This window comes from Vidua chalybeata, chromosome 1 (assembly GCF_026979565.1).
Source record: "Vidua chalybeata isolate OUT-0048 chromosome 1, bVidCha1 merged haplotype, whole genome shotgun sequence".
Classification (NCBI taxonomy): Eukaryota; Metazoa; Chordata; class Aves; order Passeriformes; family Viduidae; genus Vidua; species Vidua chalybeata.
The window spans coordinates 32,062,061-32,083,153 of NC_071530.1; the positions used below are offsets into that span (position 1 = coordinate 32,062,061).

The following is a 21,093-nucleotide window of genomic DNA, read 5'->3' on the forward strand; positions in this document are numbered from 1 at the left end:
AAAAGTAGTCAGAGTTCTAAAATCCCTTTCCATTGGGCAGTGCCTTCATTCTGTTCATTCTGTTGACAGTGCCTTGGAGTGATGGACTTCCACCTGCCCAAAATAAAAATGGTTTACTGTTACCCAGCTCGCTGGTTTCTGGCTAGCCGGTGTCACTTATGAGTGCTGTTCTTTGGGATCACTGAAATTACTACTCAATTCTCTCCTGAGGACTGTACTTGGCTTTATGCCTTGACATCTTACCAAAGCTTGTTCTTCACTGCAAACAACAGCAAGAAACTTCACAAGGCTGCCAGGGCTGCAGTGAAAATCAGCTGCTGCACTGCCTGTAGAAGAACACCTGGGCTGGGCAAGCCCATTGAACCTGAATTTGAACCACTAGGTGCAGTGTTTGCCAATATACACTGCTCCTCTTGAGCCACTGGTTATACCTCATCATTAGGCTGGGCAGCAAAGTGTATTTTTTGTTTATTGCTACAATCCATGGAGTTTATGCAATCAATTGTCTGTGTGTGGGTCACGGCAACTTGGGAGCTAGATATTGAGTGGCCATCATCACACAGGGGCTGTGATGGCACCTCTAGCCATGGTTACATTGGATAGGCAGGTACCCACTAAATGTTTAAATAATATTTTCCTCAACAATCAACTCTGATCAGGAGCCAAGTCAAGAGATGTGCTGGAACTGGCCACTTTCCATTCAGTTTAGAGTTGTTGCCCAGCATATGGGATGAGCCGCGTGGTTAAGTAGCCATGGGTTCATCAAACGCAGTGAGCTGTTGCAGTAACACTTGCAAATCAGGCTGGGGCAAGAGTTAATTTGGATTTCTGGAAATAAGTATTCCTAATTTAAAAACAAATTAAGTACAAAAATTGATCACAGTGCAAAACTAGTATAAAAATGCCTGTGAGGTGAATGGTGTGGCTCCGAACAGGTCTCGCAGTAATCCCAGGGAACGCTGAAAGCAAAGGGAGTGAGTCATAAGCACATGAGCTGAAAGAAGCTGAAGACAAAATCATGCATCTCTGCTTAATTCCATCACATGATGAGTCCCGGGGCCCTTCATTTAATCGGGGAGCAGAGCAGCAGAGAAACTTCACTCTCACCTCGCCGAGAGGAGCGGAGGAGTTTCCGTGCGCAGGCCCCGGCCACGCCGCTCCCGGCAGGTGCTGCCCCGGCCCGGGCTCTCCGGAACCATGAGCGCTGCTCGCCGCCACCTCGCACTGCTGCTCCTGGCCCAAGCGCTGCTGTGCGCTGCCGCCATACGTGAGTGCCTCCCGAACCCCGCATCCCTGCCTCCCGCCTCGCTGTGTTCCGTGTGCCAAGCCAGCGCAGGAAGAGCGGCTGCTCCCAGCGCCCGTGGTGGTTGCTGGAGCCCTGCCTGCCACCCAGTAGGCGACAGCCGGTTCCACCCCGGGGTTGCCTGGCTTGGGGTAGAAAAGCTGCCTGAGCTGGAGAAGTGTGCTAAGAACTGCTCAGTAATCTGTTCCCTGTGCTCCACACGTACATGGAGCTGACTGGAGCTAAACCTTGGCTCTTGGCAACAAATTCTTAGCAGTACTTCCCCAGTTCAAGCATGGCTAAAACGACAGATGCAGAAGGGACTTTGCACAGTTGGCTTGGCTCAGCTGTGGCTGGGAGAGGCCAGGTCAGAAACAGTGCTCCCCACTGGGACACTTGGACCTGTGGATCCCTAACTTCAAGGAGCCCAGCCAAGAAATTAGATCTGCAAGCCACAGTGGGCAAGGAGTGGGTTGATATGCTTCTTTCCGGGCTCCCAATTTGACTCGAGTCTTATGATGACTCCCTGATTCCCAGGGCTGGGAATGTAGAAATGGGGTTTTAAGCTCAAATTCCAGAATGTACAGTATGGAAATTGAAAACCTTAAAAGCTGAAGTCCATCTGAGCATTCATCTAGCCTTGTACCTGGCTCCAGTGGAGAACAGTACTGGACGTATAACTGCGCAGGTCAGGACACTTTCCCAGCTTTTGATGATTTATGGCATTTATAGAATTGCCTCTGTCAGGTGCAGCATCATTGTATTTAACAGGTTTTACTAGACTTTTTCCATCTGTTCATGCATTTTGGGTTTTTACTGCAACAGGTGTAAATTTTTGGGACACACTACATCCTGCCAGCAAAAAAATTCACACCTTAATTGTACCTTATGTGAAGAAGTACCTTTAATGTGCTTAGAACCTGTAACCTGCTGGTTTCATTTGATTCCCCTTAACTTTTGTACCTTCAGCTTCTTCCTCCATGCTGTTCATGGTTCTGTTTTTATATTCACCCCTGTCACCTCTTCTCCAGGCTTCAAGACACAGTCTATTTAGCTGTTCCTCATATGGAAACAATTCTATCCCTTTGTAGCGTCCTTGCCACCTCTCTCTGTATTTTTTCAGTTCTTTTATAGTGATTGAGCTGCAGAGAACAGAGCATACGGTACTCAAGACATGGCATTATAAAATGCTGTAATGATGTTCTCATCTTTGTTCTCTATCTAGCCTTTTTCTAGGTTTTCAACTACCATTGAGTACTGCATTCAAAACTGTAAAGCTGCAAGATCCCATTTCCGAGTTTAGAGCTAGTTTAGAGCCCCTCATTCTCAATGTAAGGTTACATTTAATTCTGTTGAATTTCATACCATTTTATTCTTGAGTAATCTAGTTTCATACAGTCCTCCCCTCTATTACTTTAATGCACAATCCTCAGCAGATTAAAGAACTTTGCTGTTTATCTGTTTTCCAGATTATGAACATTTAAAATTATTTTAACAATGGAGAAAACTGGGCACTTATTCATAACTTTTTGTTTTTAATATCCTAACCAATCATTTACTCATGTGAAATCAATCCTTCGTTCTTATCCCACGGTAACTTAATTGCTTTATGTTCCTTTAGCAAGGGACCTCATCAAGTGCTGTCTGGAACTCAAGCAGACTGCAACAAGCAGGTCAGCCCTGTTCCCATGCTCTCTGTCTCCCTCGCAAAACTCAGAATATGTTTGTGAGCAATGCACTCCTTTTATGGCAAATCGTATTAATGCGCTGTACCTACTTGCTCTGTTCTTCACTGCTGTTCCTACCAGCTTCTCCAACTTGAGCCCTAAAGGGTTTTTTTAATCCTCTAAATCTTCCCTGGAAGTGTTTTTAAAAACTGTCATCACATTTGCCAATTTTTGTTTCTCAGTCACTGAAGCAGTGTTAAGCAAGATGTTACATGCTATGGTTAATAGCTCATTTATTTCACTCTTGAATAACTTCCATACTTGGGCCGTGCTATCTAGACAACTTTGTCATTTTGTTGATTTGTTCTATAATTGGGTTTTTTGTGCCAACATTTCATTTTGAGATATATTCTCTGTCATTGTAAAAAAAAAAATATATCACAGAAACTCCTTGTGTTCTTCCTTTGTGAATGAAAATATAAACCAATTGACCTATTTGACTTTTGTGCTACTCCTTTACCTTCCCTGCATGCTTCTTTTGTGTCTACATCATCTTTTGGCCCTATACATCCTGGCAAGCTTTCCAACTCAGTTTATATTTGGTGAAAAAAAACCCCATTAATTTGTAGTTTTTATGTTTTTTCAAGTTATTCCTCAAATTCTTTTTTGTCCTGCTATATTATGGTTCTATACATAACTTTAGAAAGTTTATGTTACAGTCTGGTGCCATTCCATAAGCCTTTTTACTTCTACTACACTTTCATCCTCTTTAGCTGGGTCATCTTTCTATTTCTGCTGTCCTAACATTGGCGCTTATTCTCTCTTTCATGGCTGATACACTTTCACAGGAAATACTGAACTTGTCTCTGCTACGTTTTTTACCAAAATGAGAGCCAGAATGAGAAAGAAGAAAGTCAATCAAAGATCTCTTCCCCTGTGATCACCTCACCAAAACTATTACAGGAATCTGTTCCTTGGAGCATAACATTACTCTGTCTATTTTGAACTGAATTGCTCTAATTTTGGCTATGACCAACATCTGTTCTTGAGTGGTTTTCATTGTTAAAAAAGAAATACATTAAAGCTTTTTGTTCCTTTAAATTCACCAACTGAAAATCTTCAGTTCCATGTGTTAGAGAAACCAGTGCAGAAGTCTTTCCTTGTCTGAAAAACCATCTTTGTCTTGTCCTGAAGCTTGTGAAATGTTTTATATTTGACTGAAAGCACATCAGAGAGGCAAAGAAATACCTAAGCAGCTTGTGATTTAGAAGCAGTAACAACAGCTATTACTGAACTAGAAAATTAATTCTGAATTCAAGGATTGTTAATGAAAACACAAAATTAAAAGCATTTATAAAATTAAAAGTGCCCCAGCTGTTTTTGATAAATTGCACATTTGGGAAAAAACAATGATTGAAAAGTTTTGATCTGACAAAATCAAAACATTTTTATTCATTAAATAATTTTTAGGTAAAATCAAGGAGAATGGGAAAAACAAATTACAAAAACTATGTAGCCATTTACTTTTGAATGAGACATTAATTTAATGATACCTAAAGTGTAATTGAACTTGCTAAGCCTTTGTGAAGTACTTTTATGGTTGCTAATTTGTTTTTTTCCTGAGCAAAGTTTCTGAACAACAACATTAGTAAATTCTTCTTCTGACCAAGACTCAAAACAATACAGCATGTGAACCAGGTCATTAAGTAAACACCAGTCATAATGTTATGCTTGCTCACATCAAAAAATATTAAATCTGCAGGAAAGACTTGATTCAAGTGATTTAAGTGAGACTGCAGGGAGTTCCTGGAGGGCAAAAGACTGTGGGAGATTGTGTCTCTGAGTGCAAAGTCTGTTCTTTTCCTCAAACTGTTCAGTCTTCAAGAGTGTGGCGAGAGCTACCATGATCATCTCAGAGTGGGGATGGGACTGGCCAAGCAATGTTCTTCCTGCCCAGCAGAAATCTCACTGGGCAATAAAACACCAAGAGACAGCAGCCTCTTCTTCTGAGCTGTTTCTCTGAGTCTCTCTTGCAGTAAAATTAGGAGACAACCACCTCTGAAGACCGTGCTTAAACTGGCTACACCTGCTCTCTGTCTTTCCCAAAGCTTGGAGAAATTCCAACACTACCGGTTAGGTTACAGCATACAGGGCAATTCTTGCTCTTCTTTCAGGCTCTGCATTTTCCCTGAAGTCATCCAGAACTTTGTTGCACTTGGGTATAAATCTAAGTAGCATTCTGCATCAGCTGTACCTTTACAATAAAGCCATGGAAAGCAGAAATTCTAACTCCCTTAATGTTGTGACAGAATGGCACACCCAGCAGTTAGCTTACCTGATTAACATGGCAGAGCTCTTCAAAGCCTCCAGGCTTTCATGGAATTATGTTCATGAGCCCTCTTATTAATGTACTTTTATGGCATCCTACAGTGGCCAACATGTTCCTACAGGTTACTTAGATATTTACATTGCTTTCCACTATGTGTGCTTTGTGGCAGAAAGAGGGATCCTAGAAGCCTGGGAAAAGTTTGTGCCCATCATTTGTAGTAATATGAGAAGAAAGAGGTTATTGAAGTTATTTAATATCGGAGCCATTTCTAAATAAAAGGCATGAAGCTAATATGTTATTGTTGTTATATTATAAACACATTGAATTTACTATTCAACTCTAAATTTCCTTTTCTGGAAATACCAGCTTCTGTTATAATTGGTTCCACCCCTCCCACCCAAACCACCAGCCAACTCACCAAAGGAGCTGCACTGGGTCAAAATTAATTCCTGGCAAAACTTCCACTAGAGCACAACTCAGACACAGAATGAATTTATCCCATTAGCCTTTTACTTGCAGATTTATTACCAGGCAAAGCATTCAGGAATCAAGCAACCTCTGTGCAGAGAGCCTGACTGTTGCAGGGTTATGTAAACTCTTGCAAACCATTGCTCTGATACGGTCAAAACATTGTAAACATTTTTATTCTTTGTCTGGGAAGTTTGCAGTACTACAAGTAGCAAAATATGTCAGTCTGACAGTGGAGGAATTCTCTTTATGTTGATTGTAGCTGATGTAAGTGTTTATAGCTGCAATGATAAAACTCCATAATTTTCTACTGGTGGAAAGTTTTCTACCAGTACATGACTAAAGTTCAGCACAAGAGTAATGTTTTTATAAAGTAGTAGGGAAAATTGCATTATATTAATACTGATGTTTGATTTTCTCTCTAGGGTTTCAAGATGTGTTGAACCATGGAAGCACTTCTCCTGTCACATCCTACAAGAAGCTACAAGGCTGGTCTAGTGATCAAAATAAATGGAATGAAAAACTTTATCCTTTCTGGGAAGAAGGAGATCCCAGATGGAAGGACTGCTGGAAAGGTGATAGCACACTTGAAAAACTGTAGTGGCCACAAAATCCACCACAGTGCAGAGTGCAGGTGCTATAGAGCATTTTCATAGGGGCAATATCCACTGCTGCACAGAATGGCAAGTTAGAGATAATTGGGTTTGATACCATTCCCAGTGGGTTGTCTGAGGAAGCAGAACAGTGAGTTATTTCATAAAATGCTTTCCCATTATGACTAATCTCAGACATTAATACTTACCAAGAAGTACTGATGGTCAGGGCTCCAGCACAATCGATTACATGAAACATGCCCTGGAGGACAGGCAGCTTCAATTGCTACCTCAGTAGGGCACGTGGGCTTCACACTGACAGCTTCAGCAAAGACCATGTTTATTGTCATCTGGTCTGAATTAAAGGCAAATTACTATCCCTGGGGAGAAACAAAAATTTTCTCCTTTGAAATGTATTGACCCCCACAGGTAGAAAACTATATTCTTAACTTTAGGAAGAAAATTAATGGCAGACCAGTAAGTGATCTAGGGGGAATACACTGAGTCCCTCTGATTGTTTGAAGCTGGGATTTTGGTAAGATCTCAAGTCACTTAGGAGCACAAAAGCCCTTAGAAACAGAGTAACCAAGAAAGCATTTCTACTGTAAAGGGTGCATAGTTGATGGCAGGTTCTGCTCCGATGCACCCCTTACTGCAGCAAAGACCATTTTCTTTTCTACAGGTGGAAGGGTGACAGCCAAACTGGACAGTGACAGCCCAGCACTGGTAGGATCCAATGTGAGCTTTGTTGTGACTCTTCAGTTTCCCAAGTGCCAGACGGAAGATAATGACGGCAACATAGTATACAGGAGAAACTGTACCCAGGGTAGGTAATGGCAATTTCCCTGCAGCATGCTCACTCATATCTGCCTGGTGCTGCTGTGAGTGTGTCACTGAGCTCTGAAAGCGTCACAGGTACACCCAATGAACAGGAGCCATGCTGGATTTAACTGATAACACTTACCTGTGCATACCCAGCCTGTGGCACACCAGTTTTTTCTTAAGATAACTGTGGTATTTTTAGTGCTCTGACCCACTGTATATACACTGACCAGGTAATTTGAGACTGACCATTGTTATAAACTTGCCTTCCCAAAACAGTCACATCTGACTTCCCAACAGGACTGTTACTGCTTTTCAGCTCAGGCACAATGTTGCACAATTACACTGTTTTATTTCAAACTTATAAAGCTGTCAATTTGTAAAATGGAGGGGTTTTTTTCAATTATGAATTGTAGAATTCAGTTACCATGTCTGCACAAAAGAGTAAATCTCACACTTCCACATTTTAGGAATTTAAAAATTAACAAATAAATATCTAAAAATCAAGCAATATGTTCCTCAGAAAATCACCCTTTTTCATCTTATTTACTGCTACATGGAGAAAAAAGCCTATCATAATTCCAGTGTTTTAAGCTGCTGGATCTAGAACAACACATGCTGTTGTACCTTTCATCCTCTGAATGCATAAATGTTCAACAAATTTTTTTACTGATCAAAGTAATTTTCATTTCAAGGCATATCAGCAAGTTTTTTTTTGTCAGCCTAAATTGCACTTAACTATCTAATATTTTGTTAACAGCTTATATCCATACTCTACTTAATATCTGCTGTGCTGTTTAGGGGAGGAAACTTCCTATTTACTATTCAGAAAATGACAGAAATTCATATCTAAGTTATTTAAAGGTGCCATAGAAAACTTTTCTGACAAAACAAAGTCACTTCCTTACAATGCTTTCACAGCCACTCTTTGTACTTAAAATTTTAGATTCTGCCTGCCAAATATTTAGGTAGTTCCGTTATCCTCGGTGAAACAGTAGCATCCTGTGTAGTCAAAGCAAGTTTTTGGGCAAGCACTTCTAAATTGTGTCTGGCACATGAGACAGTAAAGTTGTTTTTTTTAAAACCTTTTAGTAAAATAGCACCAAGACAGAACCATTTTGTATTTACATTAAAAACCAAACAAAGCACAACTTCGGGAAAAAAGAATTAACGTCAGTCTAAAAATACCCCACTTCACCTGTTGTTTAAATGCAGCAACTGCTATAACCTGTGGTGCTTGCCTCCTGTTTTCTGACCCTGTGCACATTTCTCAGTTGACCAAGAGAACATATCCTACTTCTGTCCTTAGATCCTCCTGCTTCCATGGATCAGCAAGTCTATGTCTACAACTGGACTGAATGGACTGACAACTGTGGCTGGGAAAACTGCACAAGCAACCACAGCCATAATGTATTCCCAGATGGGCGTTCTTTCCCTCGTAACCCTGGCTGGAGGAGAAGGAACTTTGTCTATGTGTTTCACACTTTTGGTTAGTACTGCAACACATGCCTTGGTTGGGGTGATGCTGCTAACCTTATATTCCCTTTGTACACAACTCACTTGTCAAGTATGTTTTACTAAAAGCGATTTAAAAATTATTCCACACTCTTGAGTGGAAATAATTAATTCCCCACTTTTCCAGAGGGGCCATCAGTTGTTTGGCCTAGAAATCATGGATTACCAGAAGATTCTCTTTAAACCTGCATTCACGATACTACCACTGAAGAAAATTAATTTCCTTTCAGTACTAGTCAAGATATTTTTCTAGAAAAACAGAGAGTCTGAGCAGGTCAGTCAGACAATTTATTGACAGCTCACTGCCATTTAAAACTTCTAGATTTAAGAGAGAACACAGTGCTGTGTATTACCAGTTTAACAGTGCAGTACTTCTTGTCTCTAGGGAGGTGAGAGCTGCCACTGGCTGTGCTGCTGCTCTGGGCTCAGATGTTGATTTTCAATGTTTCCTGCTCCTGAGTTGGGCTATTCCTGCCATTGGTTATGTACTAAATCCTAGTGTTCAGTTTGCCTGGCGAAATCAGTATTGTTGTCAGTATCACTATGAGTAATAATAATAATATTATTCCAAATTTTATGCAGAGGTGATACTATTTACCTACCTCAGTCAGCTGTTAAAAAGGACAAATAATCGAATATATTAAAATGGTTCTAGAGTATGAAGTAAGAGGTATTGTATTGTCCGGCTATGCTGAAAGCAAGCACAAGATTACTTAAAATGCCTCACACCATCCGCTACATAATCCTAATGACTTAATGTAATGTATCTGCTTTGGGAAGTTGTAGATGTCTTGGCAATTCTTTCTTGGATTAGTGAAACTGGGGATATCTTTTTGACAACTTTGAAAAACCGGAATTTATGTGAGTAAATGCACTGTGAAAGTATCGAGTCCTTCAAAATCACCTGTCAGATTATTGGAAGACATTGCTAAACTATTAATTTTGATTTTGACAATCTAAGATTCTCAGAGACTTTGCCTCTTATTAACCAACTTGTGGCGAGGCTGAGGGGGAAAATGTTAAGTTCATGTTCTGTTTCAGGTCAGTATTACCAAACAATGGGACGATCTTCAGAAAAGTTTTCAGTCAACACAGCAAATATCACTCTTGGTGAACACGGGATGGCAGTGTCCATTTACAGGAGAGGGCACTCAGGATTTGTTCCAGTTGCAAGAGCAAAAACTGTCTACACTGTAACAGGTGAGCGTGCTGGAATCAGCTATAGTGACATGCTGGGGGTATTTGTTGCTTAGCTGTTAAAAATTCAGCACAAGCATTGTCTGGCATGAAGAGAAGACATTGGCCTGAGAAAGGTTTTTAGCATGAAAGTGGAATCTCTGGTAAATTGCCTTGAGTATCTAAAGTAACCTTTTTGTCTAGCTCAGTAATGACCCCTCCACTTTGTAATGGAAAACTATTTACGAGAGATAATGCAATCTTCCACAGATGTCTGTGATTCCTCATTTGTTCCCATATTTTTTCTGGCTGTTTCCTACTGACATTCACTCCTCAGATCATAAATCAAAGTAGACACCTGTGTTAAAGATACCATGTTTGCATCTCTCATTCTGGCTGTTGCTGTTCAGGGGCTTTGGAATTGTTTATTGTTTGCAGCCAGGTATCTCTGCTTTATTTATTTACCTCTTTTTCCTCCCTCCAGACAAAATTCCAGTAATTGTGAGTATGTTCCAAAAACATGACCGCAACATCTCAGACTCCATTTTCATCAAAGACTCACCAATTACATTTGATGTGAAGATCCACGATCCCAGCTACTATCTGAATAATTCTGCCATCTCCTACAAGTGGAATTTCGGAGATGGAAGTGGCTTATTTGTGGCCAGTGGTTCTAGTACATCTCACACCTACACTCTGCAAGGAAACTTCACTCTGAATTTAACTGTCCAAGCCATTATACCTGTACCTTGCAGGCCAGTAACACCCACTGCACCACCGCCCACCTCAGCAGGTAAGCATTTATCAAATAGCACTGGCATTAGGAGCTATGCTAAAACTCTATATTCTGATGTTTTAAGTTAATATCTTTAGTAGTTTTACTGTCATCATGAAAGAGCTGCAAGCCTCTGGAAACGCACTATAAAATTGGCTAAGAGACAGAATCAATAAGCATTAACTCTTCTAGGATTCTGTGGTAGGGATCACTTACACATTTAACTCCTTATGCATCCAGTTCTACCACCACACTTACAAAGGTCTTCAGGTGAACATAAATGTAAGTTTGTATTCTCTCTGCCACACCTGGTCTGGAGATTCTAGCCTTGTCTACTCAGGCTCATTTTCTGAGGTAAAATGTAAATTTCAAGTGAGAAAAAGGAATTTCAGAACACTCTTATAGCAAGTTCCTTTCTGGATTGCATTACTCCCATCCAAAATTAAATGAAATTAGATTGAACTAGAAAAACCTAGTCATATTCAAAAATATGAGATTTCCACATGGCATTAACCCAGAACAGCTTTTCCACTTTAAATTTATTGACTAACATATTTTACATTTATTGACTAAACATATTTCAGAATAACTTTTATTATGTTCAGCATTGGTTTATCATCTCAGAGGGTTTTAAGAAGGCCTGCAGTTTCAGCCATAATAATACTACTGTGAAACTGTAAATGTGGCTATATTTTTCAAATTTCATATTTTAATATGTGCTTTTACCAAAATATGGAGTGAGAATGAAACATGAAAGAGAAGATATAATTTTCACCACTTCCCCTCTTCATTTTTCCACTAGCTGTAATGTAGAGCAGTGGGAAAATACCAGCTTTTAAAAAAGCATTTTAAATATTTTATTGGCCTTTGGATTTCTTATATAATTGATTTGGGGATTTTAAAGAAGTACTTAATTGTATTACAACTTGTAGTCTCCCTTTCATTTCACAGAGATGGGTGACTAGCCAGGTGGTTTTTGGAGTGAGGCTCCCCAGGCCACTCTAGGGTTCTAAAGCTGGGCACATGTGTTTTCTTTAGGGATTACTGCCATGAGCTCATAACAGAGATACACACACGACTGCACAGCTGCAAACCAAAGCCACTGACAACCTATGGAATGAAGGCAGTTGGAACATGTGGCTTTGTTCAGAATATCCCTAAGCAGAGCTTATTCTAAAGTTGTTGCACCTCTATTTCTTCTGCCTCGAACAGTTACAACCAGGCCATCTTCTGATTCTGACTCTTCTCCCACTGTCGAGTCGGTGGAGGATAATCCTGATGGAGGCTGCCATATTTACAGAAATGGATACTATGGAAGTAGTATTGCTGTTGTAGGTAAGGATGTGGGTCAACACCTGAACAGAGGAATGGTGCTAACAATGAACAACAAGGCATGGTAGAAATAATGTTTATTTAGATACATTTTTATCAATTACATGAGATGCACAAAAATATCCTTCTCATAGACATAGCTGAGAGTTTTAAGGATTAATGTACAGACATCTAACTGGCTGACTTTGGTTTCTGCCTGCACTCTGCCAGGGGTTATTTGCAGAGGTTATGACCCCTTGCTTTCAGACACGTGGGGCTGGACCTTGGTCTGGATCCCTGCTGATGGCTGACCCCATGTGCTGGTGGGGATGTGCATTGTGTCACTCCTTTCTCTGTCACCAGCTTCTGAACATGCCACAGCAGGAGCACATGGGCTGGGGAGGAGGTTTACATAAGGTTGAACTGACCTTTGAATGCAGAGAAATCTCATGTAGTGGGAAGTGATTTAGCAAAACAAGGAAGTAAATAACAATAATGAGGAAAAAAAAAGGCAGACCAGAAAGGAGCAGCCTCACAAGGAAAGCACTGGAAAATTTCTCAGCTTTCAAAGCCTTCAAGAGGAGTGCTAAGGGAGGGAGGAGGTTATGAAAAACAAGACCTGAACTGAGCGTCAGCCAAACACTTGAGGTTCAGTACACATATACTTCAAAGCTTGTCATGTGTCCTACAGTTGATATGTGTTTCCTCTCCCAGAGGGAATCCTCGAGGTAAATATTATTCAGATGACAAGCATCCAGATGACAGAAAGTCAAGCTGAAAACTCACTGGTTGACTTTGTTGTTACCTGCCAAGGGAGGTAAGTCTGTGAATGAAGCTGTCAATCTTCCCTGTTTAAAACTAATTAGGTGCTGGAATGCTGTATGCACTTAGATGCAGATGTACAAACAAAATTTGGGAACTGCAGTGTTTCTATTTCTTGATGGGAACTAAAGATAATGCAAGTCTCATTTTTAAACTGTGCCAACAGAGCCTACTGCCAGGGACTTAGGATTCAGAGCAAACATCCAGTCAGTGAAAATAAGGAACTGATTGAGGGGAAAAAACAATTTACAATCTCTTGGCCAAGACAAGATTTCAGCACTTAGAGTAAAGTGGGAAGCAGTTTACTGAAATTGTAAGGAAATCCTTTCTTTTTGGCCATGAGTTTTTGACACTTGGAGTACATGGGTGAGTCCAAGCAATTTCTTGGATGCAAAAACATTGGACTAGTATTCGTAAGTCTTAGAAGGTTAGAGTTGAGAGGACTAAGAAGTACAAAAAAACACTGTGGTAATGCAACTGGAATACAATTAGCCTCTCTTAAGGGAGTATTTTCTTTTCCAGCACATGATACTAGTTAAAAGAATCTGCATTCCTTTCTTAAAGATGTGTATTAAAGGTAATGGACTTTATAAGTTGATTTGATGCAGGTAATCCTGTGATCACCATAAAATGTTAAATGATAAGCAAAATAAGCAGATAATTATACAGATTGTATACATGCATTCTATATAAAATCCTCATGTACATATATAAATGTACAGGTATGCAAAAAACCCATACAGTATTAGTAAAATACGCTTAAATCACTATAGTGCCACTGATTTCAACAGGTAGCAGCATAAAACTGATGCACCAGTGCACTGTGTCTATGAACTGGGCTAACTGGGCTGACAGGACTCCACAGATGCAATGTGCTCTCTCTTCCCATGCCAGTCTCCCCACAGATGTCTGCACAGTAGTTTCTGACCCCTCGTGCCAGGTGTCCAAGAGCGTGGTATGTGACCCCGTCGTCGTCACGGATGAATGTTTACTCACCATCAGGAGAGCTTTTGAGGAACCTGGGACGTACTGTATCAACATCACCCTGGGTGATGACACAAGTCAAGCCCTTGCCAGTGCCCTGATTTCTGTAAACGGAGGTGAGTCCACAAAGAGCAGACGTGGGTTGTTGGCAAAAAGCTTCTCCCTGGGGTCATTTCCCTGCAGGGGGAAAGAGCACAGGAATACATAGCGGGGTTCTTATTGTGCCTAGAAGCCTCAGCTGAGACTGCAGCAGCTTGTCTAAGAGTCCATGCAAAGATAAAATGATGATTATTTCCCTGGGGGAATTTTAGCTGTTAGACCTTGGTTTGACTTCTGTTTACAATCCAGTGAGTACAGTAATTACACAAACTATTCAGTATCACAGAATATGAACAGTTCTTAAGCCATAATGTAATTTTCCACAGAAAAATGTTGGGCAGAAAAGCAGGTGGGGAACATGCCAGCCAGCCCACTCCACACATGGAGAGATAGCAGAAACAGAAGGGAATTCAGCTCAATTGAGACAGAATCAAAGCCTGCAGCACAGCTGGCTGCCCTGGGCCCTTCTTTACTGCCCATGGGCCTTGACATGGTTTCTATTTCTATATGAGGATAAGATGAATCATGTTCTGGAATGATCTGTGTAACATCCAGTGACTACAGAGTCTGCCCAGGGTAATTGTTTCTGAAGAGGAGCTTTACCTTTGGTTGGATAAGTATCACTGTGTCTATCTCATAGCTATCAAAGCAGACTTTGACAGAACCAGCTATTAAACTCAGCCTCAGTCAGAAGTCTAAAAGATAGTGCTGCCTCTCTGCTCCCACTTCATTGCCCTCCTGACTTCCTATTACAGTGTCCTAGTGACTCTTCTGAGCTCTCTAATTACTATCAGCCAAACAACTGACTCTTTGTGGTCATTTTCCATAGCATTTTTTGATGGTTTTATTGAATCTAGGTGTAAGTTTATCTGTACTGAAATCAGTTCATTATGAATAAGGCACAATGCCTGACCTCTAAGTGCATTCTGGCTCCTAAAGGTGAAACTGCAGAAGGGTTTTCCTCAACTGTATTCACAGAGACTAGCTTTACCCAATAAAGCTAGTCTGTCTAGGTTTCCTCCAGAGGGCAAAGCTGACTTGAACTTTGGGGCTTCTGCTATAATCAAAGCAGAATTAGGATCTAAGAGAGGTTGCTGCTTTAAATCGCCTTCTGGATGAGCCCATCCAATTTTGTCAAAGTTATCCTATAGTCAGCGTGAACATTTCTCCAGCATAACAAATGGCAGGGATCAAATTAGCTTCACCTTGTGGGGTGCCAACAGGGCCCTTCATTCCTCTCCATGCTGGAAGGGTAGCCATGTGTCTGAGGAGCACAGCTCATATGAGAACTGGCAAAGTACAACTCACACTCTGGTGGAATCAAGAATTACACGGATTAGGATGTGAAAGCACCACCTCCTGCCAGTCACTGACCTCCAATGCTTAGCATATTAAAATTACTTTACTAATTGTGCTTCAATTCATACAGCATTAAGTAAAATTGGCATTTTCTTTGGAAAGCCTATCTCACTGTAAAATAGAGACTAACTTTTAATCAATCAACTTTCTCAATTATAGGAGCATCATCTGGAACAACAGAAGGTGTCTTTATATTCCTTGGCTTGTTGGCAGTATTTGCTACCATTGGGGCATTTGTCCTTTACAAGTAAGTTGCTAGTTTCTGTGATTAAAAACAGTTCAAAGAACTGTCAAAATATTATTTAAATCAACGAACCAAACAATTTAAATTTGCTTTAGCTACATTTTTGTTTCTTTACTATTGCAGCTCACAAATATTCTGGCAAATATTCAATAAAATGAGATTACTGGTTCAGGCCACAAAACCATTGGAAAACGTGCAGATGTTAAGGACTTTCAGAAAAAAAAAAAAAGTTACATTCTGTGCCCATAAGCACAAACAGTAATACTAACAGGCCTGGGAACTTCATCTAAGCAGAAAGCAAACTCAAACTGCATGATGTGATTTATATATGCAGTGAAACCAAACAAATTCCTCATTAAATAATTGATTAATAAATTCTTTGGGGAAAAGATGCTGAGCATTCAGCCAGTAATTAACAGAAGCACATGTTGCTGCATTATTAGTTTGGAAGTTTCTGATGAGACTTTGAGACTGCACGAAGACTCCTGAGTCAAGTGTGTGCTCACTCTTCCCAGTGAGTGGTGAGAAACACACACTTCCATGGAGCAGCAGTACTCCAGTACTCCTTCTCACCAACCAGGCCCCTACTGACCTATGGCTGCCAGACATCAGATGTGATTGAACAGGGAAGGAGGAGAGAGAATGCATGATGAGCACATGATTAGTGCTTTTATGCACTGGTCACATGCTAAATGTGCATCCTCCTTTAAAAGTCTTTCAGCAACTAACTGTTCACATTTCTTGCAGGAGATACAAGCAATACAAGCCTATTGAGAGGAGTGCAGAACAAACAGAGAAGCAGGAGGGATTTACTGCTTACTTCAGCACTTTCAAAGCCATTTTCTTCCCTAATAGCACTGAGAGAAATCCTCTGCTGAAGAGTAAACCAGGCATTGTTTAAACTTTTAGTGTAACATTGACTATTAGATTAAGTACAGTATCTGAACTGTACTTCAATGGGGCTTTCTTGTTGTTATAAAAAAAACCCAGGGAGTAAGGTGAAAGCGCATATAGATGGGATGGTAACTTTTGGGGCTTGGTGCAATTAGCAACATTTAAGTAGTCTTTTATAGAAAAACAAGGAGGTAGTTTTAAGCACTTGCTGTTCTTGCTTGTGAGGTAGGATACACTCTTCTGAATTACTAATACCCCCCACCCCTACACCCTTATCTGGCTTTTCTTATTTCTAAATTAACAACCTGCAAAATTAATCACATCCATAATCGGAAAGTGGGGGGAAAAAGAGGTTAATTAAAAAAAAAAAGAAAAGACAAAAACCCCCAACAGCCAACCAACTTGTAAACAGCTTTTATTGCTGCTTACTGCCTTAGCAGGGTTCATGTCTTTGCTATAAAGAGAGACATGGGGGGCAGGCACAGTGTTATGTCTGTGGAATGAAACATGCCATGGCCTATTCCCAGGCATTGGCACTGAACTGCTGCCACTGTCACACTGTTCAGGAGGTCCTCGCACAGACTTGCCCCAGGCGGGCCAGCTCCCCACCAAGCAAGCCCTAGATTCTGGGAACCACCAGAGGCACAGCCCCCCACTGTGAGTTTGGCAGCAGCCACCATGTTTTTCAGGGTTCAATAGCAGGGGTGCAGCTCATTAAATGTCAGTTGGCCTCAGGGCCAGAAAACAGGGCTGGACACACTTAGCTTCCCACTGGACACGGCTACCAGTGCATGAGTCTCACTATAAACTAGACCACAGACACCCAAGCAATGAGATGAGGCCCATTGGCTTGGCTCTCCCTGTTGAAACTTTGAGTCCCATGTAAAATTCTGAGTTGCAACTGCTGATGCTGCCTTCGCCTCCTTTGCTTCCATTGGTCTTGAGACACTGGACTGGCACCACTGCTCCCAAGGGGCAGATATGCTCCATGTCCAATGAAGGGTCAGCAGAAGAAGGGATCTAGCAGGAAGGGGTAGCATTCAACTGCCTTTTCCTCTTCTCGTTTCATTTCTGTCTTTCCTGCTGTAAAGGCACATAAATTTCTGCTTGCTCCCCCATCCCTCTGACCACTAAATCAAATAAATGAAAACCCCAAGATAAATAAAACACTCTGCTCCAGTTTCTGCTTTTACATGGCACACCTTAGAAAATGTAAGCTTATGCAAAATCAATGTGCCTTCACTTGTTCACTTGTTCACTTGAGCTGCAATTCTGTTAAAAGAACTTGTTCTGAGGCCTTCCACAAGTGATCTGGCCTCATAGCCACACATGTTCATCACTGAGCATCATGGCATTTCACAGTGTGAGACCAGCACAAAGTGCTGAAGGCTGGCTCGCTGGATGATGAGAGAAGCAGGGCATCTTATTTGCTGGATGATGAGAGAAGCAGAAAGGGAAGAGGTTGCTAAAAAGGTTCACAGAGATGTGCAAGCAGACCAAAAATTCTTTATAGCTTATGTTTCAAAAAACTCCTTTGTTGTTAGCAAAGGTTGTAGCCAAAATAGAGGCTGGGAAAATGACCTTACACAATCCATTTCTAAACACTGAATTCTTTGAAGATCTGTATTTCAATGTAATTAGCTTATTTAACATGTCTTGAAACATCTCTGATACATACTGTTTTCTGTTCCTGTGGGAATACATAATTATAAATACACTTTCCTAGTGTTCTAGCAGATCTTCCAAATGCTTATAATTTGTAATCTGAATCTAGTCTTCACTGCCCCTTCCCAGTGTGCACAGACACCTTTCAATGACTTAAGGATAATTTTAAAAAATGCAGATTCCAACATACCTGTGAGATTAATTCTTTAGCTCTAAAATTCAACAGCCCCTTTTCTTCTTTTATTTCCAGGTTCTCCATTATTTTAATTCTTTTGTGGCTATTTCAGTTCTATTATTATAGGCAGTGTATTTGCTATTGTTCCGTCTTCCTCATACGTAACATCCTATTGTCTAAGAACTAGCATCTCAAATTATTTTCTGACTTAAACAGGAAACACATTTTCTGCAAAAATTACTGTTTATGTCCTGTGTTATCAGTCAGGCAGAACTGTAATTTGTATTTGTTGCTCTAGCTTGAGGCAGGACAGGGGTTTAGTGGAAAGCCTAAGATGACCTGTAATGAAGCATGAAAACATAAAATCTGTCACAGCTTAGGATCAGTGAAGATGCAGGCTACCACCTGGGCTACATGCAGAAAACATCTTGTTTCTGCAAAATGCTGCATCTTAGATGCTCAGAGACATCTTAAGCTTTTGCACAGGAAACAGCTTTTAGGCATATGTTAAGAACTTTTTTATACTTTAACCTAAGTATTAGGAATATCTTGCACTATCCCTTTAAGTGCTATGTCAGAATACTACATTTTTTTATTATGATTTTGCCTTTTCAGCTGTAACTTCTATTTCATACATCTTTACTTTTATACAATGGAATTTAACTGCTGCACTGACAAATAAACCATGTAATGATTTTAAAGAGTTCACTGCTTTGTCTCAGAATGACAAACTGCAACATAAGCAACTTGATGAGTTGCCCAATTATTGATCAAAAGAGTGTCTACCTCCATAAAACACAGGATCTGCCTTACCCTCAGTTCACACCTGGCTCTTCCATGGGTTATCAAGCTGATTTTGCAGTCCCCCTTCAAGTGTACTCAGAGCAATGGCATCACAAACCTGAGAAGCAAGGAGACTTTCTTAACACCCAGATGACACAATTTCAGAACAGATCAGGATACAAATGAGCCTCATGTCCTTCAAAGGCAAGAACAGCTGACAAACAACAGATTTGTGAATGTCAGCAAATGTTACAAGACAGGTTTCAAGCATTCCCTTTGGAGAAATAACATCAAGAATGACATCAAAGATAAATGTACATTGTCTTCATAGAAAGAACATCCTTTCAAACATGTCTTCAAGAGAAACAGAAACATCAGTTGGCTAGCAAGTTTGTTATGAATTGCTTTTAAAAACGAGCTGGTATTTCAAACCACTTATTTTGTTCCTTACCCCTTTTTTTTTCTTGAATATTTTTTATAGCACACAATTAAGGCTCATCAGATGTGACATTTTTTTCTTACCAGAAGTATTTTTAACCTGAAACCAAGGCTAAAAAACACCAGTCTCTGAAGGAATTGTAGAGGAATTAAACAAAACTGCAAGAGTCATCCAGCCACTGTGGCTTATTAGCACAAACAATCACTTCCAGCTTCATGCAGCATAGTCAAGTTTTTTTTAATGATAAAGCTTTTATCACTACAGGTCCTTATAATTCACACAGAATTCCATAATCCCAGATTTGTTAGGTTGGAAGGGACCTCTGGAGATCATCTAGTCCAGACTCCCACCCAAGGCAGGGTGACCTACAGCAAATGACAGAGGAGTGTGTCCAGGTGGGTTTGGAATGTCTCCAGAGAGGGAGACTCCAGGACCTCCCTGAGCACCCTATTCCAGTGCTCCACCACCCTCAGTGTAAAGAAGTTCTTCCTCATGTTTAGGTGAAACTTCTTGGTTTTAGTTTATGGTCACTGCTCTTTGCCCTGTTGCTGGGCACCACCAGAAGGAGCCTGGCACCATCCATGACTATGTCTCTTAACCCTTAATATCATTATTTGACCATCATACTTGGTGAGAGTGGGAAAAACATTCTAAATGGCAATTCTCTTAGTATCCCTGTAGATCCCAGGATTTCCAGGGGAAGGAGGTGGAGGGATATGTTTTACCCACATTACATACAAATGCTTAAAGTTCATAATTTCTCAACCCTTGACAACTTTCTCCATAGCAAACCAAGCATAACAAGACTATTAACCTGTGCCCATTAACACCATGCAGGAATTACACAAACAGAAAACATGTTCCACATGAAAATCATGTTCGTTTCAAACAAGGTGCAGTTTTTTAGGCAAAACTGTAGCCTATAAAAGGGGGCAAAAGTCTTGAGCTGGGCTACGTGGTTTAGGTGTACATGCAAGTGCCCATGTACTGTACCTGCCCCTTTCCAGCTGCCCAAAAACCCAGCACAACACAGTGGTGTTTACAGAGCAGGAATGATCTTTCCTCTCAAATCCAGACATGTCAAACCATCTTTAAAACTGATGTTTCTTCAACTGTCCTCTGGCCCACGTTAGTAAGCTATGGTTCCAAAAAGCCTCCTTCAGGGTGTATCCCCAAGTTAACCAGCATCTGTTTTCTGGCTCCAGAATCTATTGGCCAGACGCAGCTGAAAACACAACACATCAGCTGCACCTGGCTGGGCGGACAAGGGAGACCACAAGGTTGAGGAGCAACAGAACAATAGGAAATGGCTTCAAACTGAACGATAGTAGGTTAGCTATTAGGAAAAAATTATTTACTGCGAGGGTGGTGAGGCTCTGAAATAGGTTGCTCAGAGAAGTTGTGGATGCCTCATCCCTGGGAAGTGCTCAAGGCTAGGCTGGATAGGGCTCTCAGTGGAAGGTGTTCTTGCCCACAGCAGGTAGGTCGGAACTGGGTAATCCTTAAGGTCCTTTCCAACCCAAGCCGTTCCACGGTTCTGTGACCCCCGCTCGCTCCTGGACGCCGCAGCCGCTCCGAGCCGCGGAGCCTCAGGCCCAGCGGGGCCGCCCCAGGGGCGCTTCGGGGCCGGCGCCGCGCGCGCATCGCGGCCGGACCGGCAGCCGGCTGCGCCAATCAGGCGAGGGGGCGGC

The 21,093-nt window shown here is 41.1% G+C and overlaps 1 protein-coding gene and 1 long non-coding RNA gene across 2 annotated transcripts; one reads left to right on the forward strand and one right to left on the reverse strand.

Moving 5' to 3' along the window:
- Nucleotides 1-1,120: 1,120 nt before the first annotated feature.
- On the forward strand, nucleotides 1,121-18,881 carry GPNMB (glycoprotein nmb). The gene is made up of 11 exons (XM_053958419.1): nucleotides 1,121-1,267; nucleotides 6,172-6,321; nucleotides 7,022-7,165; nucleotides 8,471-8,650; nucleotides 9,718-9,876; nucleotides 10,337-10,645; nucleotides 11,840-11,962; nucleotides 12,653-12,755; nucleotides 13,655-13,860; nucleotides 15,362-15,449; nucleotides 16,194-18,881. Exons 1-11 carry the CDS (start codon nucleotides 1,198-1,200, stop codon nucleotides 16,345-16,347), a joined length of 1,686 nt encoding a protein of 561 aa, XP_053814394.1. The 5' UTR covers nucleotides 1,121-1,197; the 3' UTR covers nucleotides 16,348-18,881.
- LOC128796604 (uncharacterized) lies at nucleotides 13,833-21,019 on the reverse strand. Its single transcript, XR_008433851.1, has 3 exons — nucleotides 20,761-21,019; nucleotides 18,994-19,081; nucleotides 13,833-13,921 (listed from the first exon to the last, which is right to left on the reverse strand). It is a non-coding gene; the product is annotated as an uncharacterized LOC128796604 (long non-coding RNA).
- Between the last annotated feature and the right edge of the window lie 74 nt (nucleotides 21,020-21,093).

Coding starts and splice junctions, on each gene's coding strand:
- GPNMB (XM_053958419.1), top strand. CDS start 1,198: ATGAGCGCTGCTCGCCGCCACCTCGCACTGCTGCTCCTGGCCCAAGCG. Junction 6,322..7,021: donor ATGGAAGGACTGCTGGAAAG/GTGATAGCACAC, acceptor TCTTTTCTACAG/GTGGAAGGGTGACAGCCAAA. Junction 12,756..13,654: donor GTTGTTACCTGCCAAGGGAG/GTAAGTCTGTGA, acceptor TTCCCATGCCAG/TCTCCCCACAGATGTCTGCA.